The sequence below is a fragment of the Thalassophryne amazonica genome, chromosome 13 (assembly GCF_902500255.1).
Source record: "Thalassophryne amazonica chromosome 13, fThaAma1.1, whole genome shotgun sequence".
In the NCBI taxonomy this organism is placed as follows: domain Eukaryota; kingdom Metazoa; phylum Chordata; class Actinopteri; order Batrachoidiformes; family Batrachoididae; genus Thalassophryne; species Thalassophryne amazonica.
The window spans coordinates 82,314,264-82,326,699 of NC_047115.1; the positions used below are offsets into that span (position 1 = coordinate 82,314,264).

General features: G+C 38.9%; 2 protein-coding genes across 3 annotated transcripts in view; one reads left to right on the plus strand and one right to left on the minus strand.

Annotated features, from left to right (window-relative positions):
- The first annotated feature begins 2,796 nt into the window (after window positions 1-2,796).
- On the plus strand, window positions 2,797-4,357 carry LOC117523758 (homeobox protein Nkx-6.2-like). The gene is made up of 3 exons (XM_034185371.1): window positions 2,797-3,360; window positions 3,708-3,880; window positions 4,081-4,357. The coding sequence occupies exons 1-3, from the start codon at window positions 2,931-2,933 to the stop codon at window positions 4,327-4,329; spliced, it is 852 nt and encodes a 283-aa protein (XP_034041262.1). The 5' UTR covers window positions 2,797-2,930; the 3' UTR covers window positions 4,330-4,357.
- Window positions 4,358-8,024: 3,667 nt separating this feature from the next.
- Window positions 8,025-12,436, minus strand: part of LOC117523759 (inositol polyphosphate-5-phosphatase A-like) — a 640,661-nt gene continuing 636,249 nt past the window's right edge. For both annotated transcript variants that reach the window (XM_034185374.1, XM_034185372.1), the window contains 2 exons: window positions 10,012-10,099; window positions 8,025-8,475 (listed from right to left, as the gene is read on the minus strand). In XM_034185374.1, coding sequence (XP_034041265.1) covers window positions 10,019-10,099 — 81 coding nt within the window. In that variant the 3' untranslated portion in view covers window positions 8,025-8,475; window positions 10,012-10,018. The remainder of the gene's footprint in view (window positions 8,476-10,011; window positions 10,100-12,436) is intronic.

Consider the following 12,436-nt stretch of genomic DNA (forward strand, 5'->3'; position numbering starts at 1 on the left):
AAAATATAATAATAATAATAATAATAATAATAATAATAATAATAATAATAATGTTTTGTTTATACAGAAGTATCATTTTAATTAAATTATTTGTATTATCGTTGTTGTTGTTGCTGTTACTTTTATCTAGGCTACATTAATTTCAGGAATGAATTTAGGATTAAAAGCTGTAAGCTACAAGATGAATTACACTATTTTAAAAAAATATATGTTCACTCGTTTTACCAGTAATTACAATGTTTATTATTTTTCCATCTTTCGTTCGTGTGATAATGACCACTGTGCCAATGTATTTTATGAATACCAATTCAACCTTTTGTATTTCAAATAACTGTAAATTTTGACTAAATAAATGTCCATATCAAATAATGCCTTATTTTCCCTGACACGCGACAAAAATGGAAGAAAATCGCAAATCTGTGCCATTGATCTCAATCAAAAGATAACTAATATAATTCTAAAATATGTTCGCGAAAACGTACGAGATCTTACAAAAATATTTGTTTTTAATTTAATTCAGTTGAATTATTTGTCACTGCTGAAAATCCTTTCAGAAAGACATTAAAGTTGTATTTTAAAAGAGTTTGCACAATGCATTCAATTCGTGTATTACAAATATTTGCAGAATTATAGAGCGTGTTCCAGGTTTATTAAACTATCCTTTTTTTTCTTCCTGTGGTGAGTAAATGAGCAGTAAGATGCATTTACTGAAGCCTTTCAAACACTAACGTGGTCATATTTCACTCTTACAGCCTCCTCGCGTGTCCATAAAATATCACAGCACTCAGTGTGATGACTGGAGCTGTGTGGAGCTTTTCTCGGCGCGTGATCGCGCACTTTGTCTCAAAGGCTCACATGACCTCATAGAGAACCAAAACTCTTTGCCACGTCCGGTTCGGTCCAATGGGAAGCCACTAATAGAGTTATTAATTAAACATGTATTTCATTTCATCCAATTGTGTTTTCATTTCATTTCATTTTCATTTTATTTCTTTCGGCCTCTCGGATCATCCGTCTCCTTCTCATTCAATTTGGCGTGGAACAATTTTTATGATCCGCGCGTGGATTTACGGTTTATGGTGGATGCCCTTCCTGATGCGACCTCAGTTCTACAAGAAGAAAAAACCTCAATGAAAAACCTAAAATGTGAATTTTAAATATGTCGTAAAATCGACACACAGCCTTCACTATGGGCCATATTTTGCAATAAACCCGTTAAAATCTGATTTTGAGAAACAGAATCACCACCAAATAAGCCTGTAACATTTGCTTAAATCAATTTAGAAACGAATATAAATGCTGTTATTTAAATGTGTTATCTCAGACAGATTGTCATGTGATTGTTGTCAGATGTGGAAAGGCTGATTTCGGCAGTGTGAGAGGCGTCATTATCAGCAGCACCGCAATAAGATCTTAATAGACTCTGGCTCCTGATGCATTCAGGGTCTCCTCCGAGCTCTGTTCTCAACCACCTCAAGCCTGAACTACCACTTAACCAAGTGCATCGGTCTGCGCCACCGGGAGAGAAACCCGTAGAACGTGCAAAAAACCCCAAAAATGTCTATTAAAATTATGTTAATTTAATCTGCAGTGGCACTAATTTGCAATGTTCATATTGCTCATTATAAATAGCAATGCTGAAATGATGATTTGTGGACAGAAAACGGGTGTATAAAATGTGCCAATAAAAAAATTGTTCCCTTTGGTCATTATTAAATATATATATATATATATATATATATATATATATATATATATATATACACACACACACACACACTCATCTTCAACCGCTTAGTCCAATTAAGGGTCGCAGGGGCTAGATCCTATCCCAGTAGTCATAGAGCGCAAGGCGGGATACACACACACACACACCGCACACACACACACACACACATATTTATATATATATATATATATATATACATATATATATATATATATATATATATATATATATATATATATATATATATGTGTGTGCTTATATAAAGCAGCTTTACACTGCTTTATATAAATGGAAATTGAATATCGCATTTTGAACTCCAAGATGAATGAAATGAAAATGAGCCTTTGCGCTTTTTAAAATTCAAATTTTATTTTCTGGACAATCGATCGATTGAATTCAGTAATATCAACAGGTTAATCAACTGTGTTCAATATATAGTGTTGAAAAAAATTAATCACTTAATTGTACAGTTGATGAACTGCAAAAAGCAAATTATTATTAAATTAATTTATAAAGTATAAGTTTAACTTTTTTGTTGCTGCTTTTTGCTGTTTATCAGTTTTCTTGACGCAAGAGACACAATGCTACTTTAAATATGTGAATTCGGGCTCAGAAAAAAAATCTATTGTGCATTATCCTTATTTTATCATACGTTCGAAGATATTATATTAATGACTGCGATAATAATCTACGCATTATAAACGATAATGTAGTTGTTAGTTGCAGCTCTCCAGTCTTGTTTGTGCGAAATAGGAGCTATTTTTTCCGTGACAGTCAGTGAAGGCAGCATCCGTCCAGGGACGACGCACGTGTACCACAGCGGAGTGTGTGTGTCTCCTCCAATCAGGGTGTAGTCTCATTCGGCCCTCGTCCAATGGGAATACGGCGCGTGCAGGTGGCAGCGCTGTTAACAGAGGGTCCCGCTCGAGTCCCGGTCAACACGAAGCGGCTCCTTTTATGGAAGGATCGCGAACCCCTTCATGGTTCCCATTAAACCCGGGAAAAACACCGTCACACCGTCCGCGGGGAGTCAGCACGCGACCGAACCGGGTTCGACGAAACTCTGCTCGGCCCGGGAGAAAAGAAGTTGCTCTTCGCTCAACTTTAAGTGCAGGATACTTTTTTTTGGAGGCGTCGGGAGCGCGGCGGCTCTTCTTCTTCATTCCTCTTCTTTCTGAGTCGGTCCGGTTCATGCTCACAGATGTTAGCGGTCGGTCCTATGGAGGCTAACCGGCAGAGTGCCTTCGTCCTGGGCAGCACGCCCGCTGGCGGCGCTGCACACATGACCGAGATGAAGACCTCCCTGTTCCCGTACGCGCTGCAGCAGAGCCCCGCGGGCTTCAAGGCGCCGCCGCTCTCCAGCCTCAACTCCCAGCTGGCCGGAGCCACTCCGCACGGAATCAGCGACATCCTAGGGAGGCCCATCAGCACGGCCGGCCAGCTGCTCTCCGGCTTCCCCAGGATCAATGGCCTGGCGTCGGCCACAGCCGCCGCCGCGGCGGGGATGTACTTCAGCCCGGCCGTCTCGCGCTACCCCAAACCTCTGGCGGAGCTGCCCGGGAGGGCGCCGATCTTCTGGCCCGGGGTGATGCAGGGCTCCCCCTGGAGAGACCCCAGGGTCCCCTGTCCGGGTGAGTCCCCCAGCGAGGGTAATTCTCCAAATTTCTGAGCCTGATTACAGGCCGATGATCAGCATCACCGCAAATGTAAAATAATTATTAATATCATACTTATGTCATAAATTTTATCCGCATCATAAAGTCACTTTAAAGTGCAGAAGGAAGATGAACCTGAACAAGCATTTAGTTAAAGTGCATTATTAAAACTTTTACACACCATGAAATAAGCTCATTTTTAAACACCTTAATTATATTGTAGTGCACTTTTTTCTTTTTCTGCAAGGTTCACTCAGTGTAAACAGATCGGCTTTAGTTCAACATTAATAACAGATTTTATAACCAGACTTCTCTGTGTCCAGCGCAAGCAAACATCATGGTGGACAAGGATGGGAAGAAGAAACACTCCAGACCCACTTTTTCAGGACAGCAAATTTTTGCACTGGAAAAAACTTTCGAGCAGACGAAATACCTGGCCGGGCCAGAGAGAGCAAGGCTGGCTTATTCCTTGGGAATGACCGAGAGTCAAGTCAAGGTACAAACAAACACATAATGATATATGCAAAATGTGGGAAATATTATTTCTGCAATACTGGAAATCTCTCTTTTGCTTGTAAAGTACAATTATTATTTTGTGTAATATATAATATTATGTCTGACTTAGCTTTTGATTATGCGTAAACCTGTTGCGCATCAGTGCGTAATTACGCGCGTCCTGTCCATTGTCGGCCACAGGTTTGGTTTCAGAACAGAAGGACCAAATGGAGGAAGAGACACGCGGCGGAAATGGCCTCTGCCAAGAAAAAACACGACTCTGAGACGGAGAAGATGAAGGAGAGCTCCGACAACGAGGAAGACGACGAGTACAACAAACCGCTGGACCCAAATTCAGACGACGAGAAAATCACGAGACTGCTAAAAAAGCACAAGGCCGCGAACCTGGCGCTGGTCAGCCCGTGCAGTAACAGCTCGGACACGTTGTGATGGGATCGGTGACGGACCCGCTGCACTCTTTCTGAGCCCCTTTTCCACCTGACATTGAACGAACAGGCGTTCTCGAACCGGAGCACGCATACGGCGCGTAAAAGCGGCGCCCAGCGGAAAGACGCTTTGGGTCGCGTCCGAACCCGCTGCCACCCACCGGAGATATTCGACTCCCCGTGTCCCAAACGGACTGCAGGAGACACATGGCAACTTCAACGACAGACACGTTCGGACAGGGGGGTGCTGGACATTTTTTTTTTAAATGCCAGGTGTAAACTGTTTAAATGGAGACACATAATCCGGATCAGAGTTGGTTTACTGACACTTATTTTATTATTAGGTGCCGCTGCACCTCTCACCACAGTGTGACAATTAAAAGGTCCGCGCGCGTTGTTAATTATTATTTTTTAATTACCACGCTATTTCTAAATATAGCGTGATGATAAAAAAAAGCCTATTAATTTATTCAAACACGCCAGCCAGATGCTTTGGATGTTTATATATAACCAGCTGTAGTGTGAGATTAGAAGTGATTTGTTGGTATTCGACGCTGATCCGGATCACAGACGCATGTTAAAATGACAGGTGTGAACGGGGCCTGCGCTGCTTCTAAAGCTCAGTTTAACCAGGGTATCACTGTCCTAAGAAAAAAAAACACGAATAAAACGGAGGACGGGCCGCAGAGATGATTTATGCTGCAGCCTAAAGACGATAAACGTGAGATTGTATATATATTTTTTACTGAGTAATTTATGTTGAACCAGTGGAAACGCGCTTATTCCCCGCTGCTGCTGTTTGGTTTTTATTCCTGCAGAGTAAATGTCGCCTCTTTGTCCACCTTTTACAAAAAAAAAAAAATAAATAAAAAAATACTCAACACAGATGTAAAGACGCAAAATGCTGTAAATAATCACTGTTTTTTTAAAGGCTTGTTTTAACATCAGCAGCTTTTTTTTTTTTTTGTCTGAAGTTTTACCTCAACAAACTGCAGAAGGAAAAAAAAAGTGGGCCATCGTTTCTGTTGGAATTAAAGAGAGTATTATTACTTCTGGGAAGGTAGATAAAAAACACTTTGTATATGAATAAATTATTTAACAATTTTGTTTTAATGTATGGGCTTAATATAAATTAAAGATAAATTCATGTCTGTCCAGAACTGAACATTATTCCTGAAAACAAAGATGCATTTACAGATGACACTGATATGACACTAATAATTATGAAGCTGGAAAACAAAGCTGAATAATTATAATAATTATGCTATAACACTTTAAATTTAAAGTGAGTATTTTCATATATTTACAAAAATTTTGAGTCATTTTATTTTCATAATTTTAGCATAATTACGAATATAACCTCAAAAGAATAAATTCAAAAGTATTAATTTTTGATTACAATGGCAGCTTTATAAAAATTACTTTCACATGTTCATTTATTATTTTAATCACCGGTTTCCACAAACAGATTTATTACATTAATTAACTCCGGAAAACCATTAAAGTAATACTATTCAGCTCTAATATTGCGCCCCCCCTCCCCGTTTCACGTCATAAGGACTGAAGTACGCCCCCTCTGTTTTTAACGTGCTACTATAGGTGAATTATTGTCTGCGGTTCGTATGAATGGGAGTTTTCAGCCAATCACAAATCGGCAGTCAGACGAATCAAATACCGGTATGAAGCTTTTGATTCATCGGGTAAGACGTGAGCATCTGCTCCCTCTGAATGTGGGCCAAACTGAAGAATACTTCTAAATAACTTCATGCAAAGAACACTGTTACTTTAAAGATTACAGTCATGTTGGCGGTTATTTAAACATCGCATTTGATTGTTAAAGTTTGAAATTAACATTAATAAACATTTTGTATTTTGTGTCACAAATAATTGTTAATGCTCCTATTGGAATACTGCCATTGTTTCTATAAACATTTAAACAGCAACTAAATTGTGTCATTAAATGTCTGGGTTTTTTTTATACATTAACCTGGATTTTTTTAAATTTATTTTGTAAAATGGCCTCAAAATAACATGCATGAAAGAAGTGACAACATAACAGTGAGGAAAATGATAAAAAAAAAAAATGCTTTCTGTGAATAGTTTCAAATTCAGAGAAAATAGTAACCATTATGGATCACAGATAGAAAAATATTGTCAAATTATTTTTTGACAATTAACGATTCTGGAACATTTTAAAGATATAAATCCTGATTAAAACAGTTACCTTCACAGGTCTGAAACCTAACAACATTTGAAGTAAAAGAAAAGTTACAAACTACAGACAAATTTAAAAGTTTTTAATATCTTGGGAAGCAGATGGTTTCTTTAAATAATAATGCCCATGTTTAGTAATAATCAATTATTAAAAAAAGCCCATTTTTGAGAAAACAAAAAACATTTGCATGAGTTAAATCACTTAAATGAAACCAGAGTATGCTGCTCCCAACAGAAAACCAATGAAATAAATATATAACTTCAAATATAAGACTTATATAACTGTAATTGTACAATGATGTTGTGAAGTTTCATTGTGTGTAAAATGATGTAAAATGAGAAGAAATAAGGACAAGTGGTGGCTGAGCTCTAATGGTTTTTATTGCTTGAAAACTGCATCACCTACAGTCGAGGTCAGACATCCAAAAGGGCTCTAAAACCAAATCTCTTGGTTTTATATGATGGAGTAAAGAAAACTGTGGCTTACTGCTACAGCACACTCACAACGAGCAGCAGGAACAAAAACAAGCAGGGTTTTTTATGCCTACAAAACAAATCACACAAGACAACATAATTCTGCAGCAGGCACAAAAATCATTTCCACTTACTGTGATTTAGATTTATTAAAAAAAAAGTAACAATCTGACAGCTTCACACAGTTTGAACTCTGTAGTGTCGTGAATTAAAATAATTAAAACAAAACAGGCATCTGCGATCAGCCTGTTAATGCTCAAATTAAAGTGATGAAGGCTACATAAGAAACAAAAAGTACTTATTCTTTCCCAGCATTTAGCGTTTATCTTTTTTTTTTTAATTTTATTTTTACATTTCATAATCAAAACCCTTACCATCAGACTTAAGTATTTAGTTAACGCTTACACGTTGTGCGTGTGTGTGTGTTCAGGATACTTGGCACCATACACAGTACAAAAATAAAACAAAAACCTGTTTACATTTTAAGAATACCCAAGCATATCTAAAATATCACATTCAGAAACACATTATTATGCAGAAATAAGTTAGAGTAAGAGTAATAATGAAATAAGGTGAGTGTGCTATATATGAAACAATACACTTGCATGGTTTATGGCACTGCTTAAAACATTCTTGGATAGGCAACAGCTCTCGCAGACCCAACAGTTTTACCGACTCCTGCGAATCACACAGCGCAACTGTCACTATGCCTCCAAACACACCAGCATAAACATTTTGGTAGGAATTATAAATTATATCTTTAAAAGTACAATATATAAATGAAACTCAAATGATGTGGCAGGTATGGCAGTGCGTTATGCACACAACTCATATTAATATAATATATATATATATATATATATATATATATATATATATATATATATATATATATATATATGATTTATCTATTCCACAAAAAGGACCACAAAGATTGGTCAGAGAAAAAAACATCACTAAAACAACATTATACTGTCCAATGTACAAATAAACTGAACAATATAGATAAACTTTTCTGCATTGCACTTTTGTTTTTCTTTAAAAATCTTACATACTGTATGGAAAGTCGCATCTATACACAATGGCATACCTAAAAATGGCAAGTAGGGTGTCTAAAATGATGTAGTAGGACTGATTTCAATTAGAGTTTTGTGGCATGAAAAGAGACGTCCCTCTGTCCTTGTTTTATGCTGAGTAATGGGGTTGCATGGCAACGGTGAGGTCAGTGATGTGCGTCTTGACTGGAGCCGGGCCCTTGGGTGTGAGACCACATCTCAACAAGTGTTTTATGGAGAGAAAACAACGGGGGTCTTCAATATGGATGAGGTGTCAGGACAACTGCAACTGGTCAGCACTGCTGAAAATGTGTGTGTGTGTGTGTGTTGTTGTTGTCCCGGTTTTCTGCCGTGTTCTCACAGAGGTGCTTCAAGAAATATCTTCTCCCCACTTTGGCAACATTTTCCTGTGGAGAACATGAGGGGAAATGTTTTGCTCCTGAACGACTCATGTTGGTTTCAGTCAAATTCAATCATCATCAACATGTCTTAGAAATTTAAAACACTTCATGCAGCTCTAGTTTCTAAGGTAACATCTGAAAATGCCTGAAAAACTATGACAGTATTGTACGGAGACATTTGCTTCATGCCAGGAACTGTCACGTTTTTCAGCTGATGGATGTCTTAATGGGGTCGTACTGTGCACAGCTTGGCAAAGTCAGAAAAAGACATTTCTTTGTGGAATTCGGTCAAACTCCCAAACAGCCCAGTCCAACCTGCACTCAACTGAGGACAGGCTGTGGTAACCTAGCACAATCTGTGTGAGTCCAAGTGAGCTTGTACTCAAATCAGGACAACACGGGGGCAACTTTCTGCACTCTTTCTAATCTCCTCTGTTAAACTCACTCAGAAAACTTCACAAATAAATAAATAAATAAATGCTTATCATACAATATTTACACCCATTTATCCTCGACGGTCTGTCTAAGCATGTTGTTGTTGTCGTCCATTTGGCTGCTCTTGTTTTGTTCTGAGTCGCCACAGCGGATACAGCCAGATTCACATTGGTATTTGGCACAAGTTTTACACCGGATGCCCTTCCTGATGCAACTCTAGGGTAACCTGGAGAAACACCCACAGCCACTGGTGTTCCAAAGAGGTCTCCCATCCAAGTACTAACCAGGTCCTGCACTGCTTAGCTTTTGAGATCTGATGGGATATCGGCCAAAATTATCTCTGTGCTCATCAGGATGTCCACATCTACGTGAAGTAACAACCTGCTTCATTTTTTAATAATAGCATGGAAATTTATTTTGGAAGTGAGCGTGTCAGAACAGAAACATTTGAAGTGTGATTGGTTTGGACAAAATGAGGCTGAAGTGAACAAACTGGTGAAGGTGATTCACCTGAAGTGAATCACCTTCACCAGTTTTATGAAACCTCAAGGCATCAAGTGCTTTGTTTTCACCACAAGGCTGTTTAGGAAAAAAAGAGCTGCACATGTGTGTAACAACATTTTAAACTGCTTGGACTATGTCATTTTGTTTGCCCTGCTAATTATCTCAGCAGTTAGCTGCACAGCCATATTTGAGAGCATTTTCTACAAATATGGCCTTTGGAACACTCGTAGACAGTGGAAACAGGGATTTACGCTGCAGGTTTGTTCTGAAACGTTTCTATGGATATTTTTACACATTTGAAATATTCCTTCAGCTGCTGTGAAAAAGCACAGCTGACTTATTTCAGCCTGACTGCAGCGTTCTCTCCTCACACACACGAACATAAACACATCTAATTTACTTTCATGCACATTCTTTAAACAAACCAGAATGTTTCATGTGATTTTGCAATTCACTGCAAAGAATATTCAATTTTAACAATAAAGTGTTGCAGCTCTAACATAAAGTGATTAAAAATGTACAAGTCAGACCACCAAAAGTAAATCAAAGCAAGTAAGAGCAACAATGGGAAGAATTGTAAGAAAGAAAAAAATGAATATTTACCACGACATCACTGCACCACACAACACTTGTGCTTATTTGCATTAGGTTTACCTGCCCCCGCTGTTATTCGGAAGGACAGGAAGACAGGCTGGCAGGGGGACAGAGACAAAACATTCAGCATCAGGTCACAAAAACACGCTTCAGCTGGACGTATTCGGGAAAACGCTCCCCGAGGCCCTCTGACACGCAGGTTAAACTCACAGTGAGGCGGCCAGCTGTGATTTTAGCAGTGGTGTGCGGCCGCTCAGCTCGGCGCTGCCTCACACACAACGCCGTTTGTGTGACACTAATGATGAAAGGGCTGACTTAAGGCGTCTCTAAGACCTTGTGTCTGACACCGCAGAGCCTCAACGCAAGGTGTTAAACACATTCAATACTGTCACCTTAAAACAAACAAAAAAAAAACAACCCCCTGCTCTGACCTCTTTCCCACTTTTTCCTGCTTCGTCATGAGATCTAAGCAAAAATTACTGACATTTTAATGCCACACACTGAAATGTTTGCAATAAAGCTGTTGATTATACTGAGCGAGAGGCAAAATCATTTTGTCCCATTTTGTGGCACACACACACTCCTCTCACCCCAACGATATGACTTTCTACCTCCCAGGACAAGGACATGTCCATCTCACTCATATCTTTGTTAACAGGATAACTCAAAGATTATTGGTAAAGTTGAACGTGGCCTCTGATAGTTATGGTAAAATTTTGTGGTGGATCCACAATAAGGGCTGGACCCACAAAACATTATTCTACATAATGTATGTACAAATAAACACTGAGTTACAGCATTTTACCAAGGAAGTGATTTTCATCAAACTTGGCATAAAGGCTGAATCTACCCGGCAACAGATATCATCAAATGTTATGTCAGATTAAGATAAAGTTGCAGTGCCATGAAACTTAAATGATAATAATCCACAGCCCTGTTTTTTTTTTTTTTTCTTTTTCCTTTGGGTCACCACAACAGATTCACTTTGAGATTTTGTACAAGATTTACGCCGGGTGACAGTTCTACACGGAGATACACACACAGCTGCTCATGTTCTGAAGCGGTCGTCCAGTCAACCACTAATCAGGATCAACTCCGCTTTTCTTCTGATATCTGACAGGATCAGGTGTGCTCAGAGCAGCATGCCTGTGCAATACTACTTCTATTAATAAGAATACTAGTACTAGTAATACAGTAGTGCTTAAAGATATACATTTTTATATCTTTGTCACCTATCAGGGGAAACGTTTTGCTCCTGAACGAATTTACTATGAATTAATTAATTAATTAATTAATCGGGGGGGTGGAGCCTATCCCAGCAGTCATAGGGTGAGAGGCAGGTCACACCCTGGACAGGACACCAGTCTGTCACAGAGCCACATACAACTACAGTCAATTTAGAGTCACCAATCCACCTAACCTGCAAGTCTTTAGAGGTGGGAGGAAGCCGGCGCACCCAGAGGGAACCCACGTGAACACGAGGAGAACATTCAAGCCCCGCATGGAAAGGACACGGGAAAAGATCACACAACCTTCTTGCTGTGAAGCAACAGTGTTAATCGCTAATCCACCGTGCTGCCCCCACTTATTCCAATTAAGGATACTACGACTACTACTACTAATAATAATAATAAAAGAGTGGCAACTTGTAATTTTTAACAAACTTCTTGAAAAAGTTTTTTCTGATGGTACAGCATCTGAAGCAGGTCCACGTATAACTGACAAAACTTTGCTGATGTATGGACGCTGATGACTGTCCTTCGTCTTATTACTGAAAAGGACACATTTAATGAGTGCACTGGTGCTGATTTTCCTGATATTCTGGCCATAGTGTACAATGCTCAAATGTTAAATGACACTGTTTGAGAGTTTACTTTCTAATCTGAGAAGCACCAACTTGATGCTGGGATCATTTGTGTGTGAGCGAATCTGACAGACAGACACGATGGCCTCTGGGGTTGATCAGGACATTATTGACGCTGGGCAAATTTAAGAATTTTTTTTAAACTTTTCTTCATAAACTATAAACTGACACTGCAGTGGCTTTCTTCAACATAAATAAAGTGCATCTTGAAATTATTCACAGCACTTCACATTTTCCACATTTTGTTATGTTACAGCCTTATTCCAAAAAGGAGTAAACTCATTTTCCCCCCTCAAAATTCTACTCACAAACCCCATAATGACAACATGAAAAAAGTTTTTTTTTTAACGTGCATAAGTATTCACACCCTTTGCTCAACACTTTCTTGATGCACCTTTGGCAGCAATTACTGCCTCAAGTCTTTTTAAATATGATGCCACAAGCTTGGTGCACTTATCTTTGGGCAGTTTTGCCCATTCCTCTTGGCAGCACCTCTCAAGTTCCATCAGGCTGGATGGCGAGTGTCGGTGCACAGACATTTTCAGATCTCTCCAGAGATTCAATCAGAGT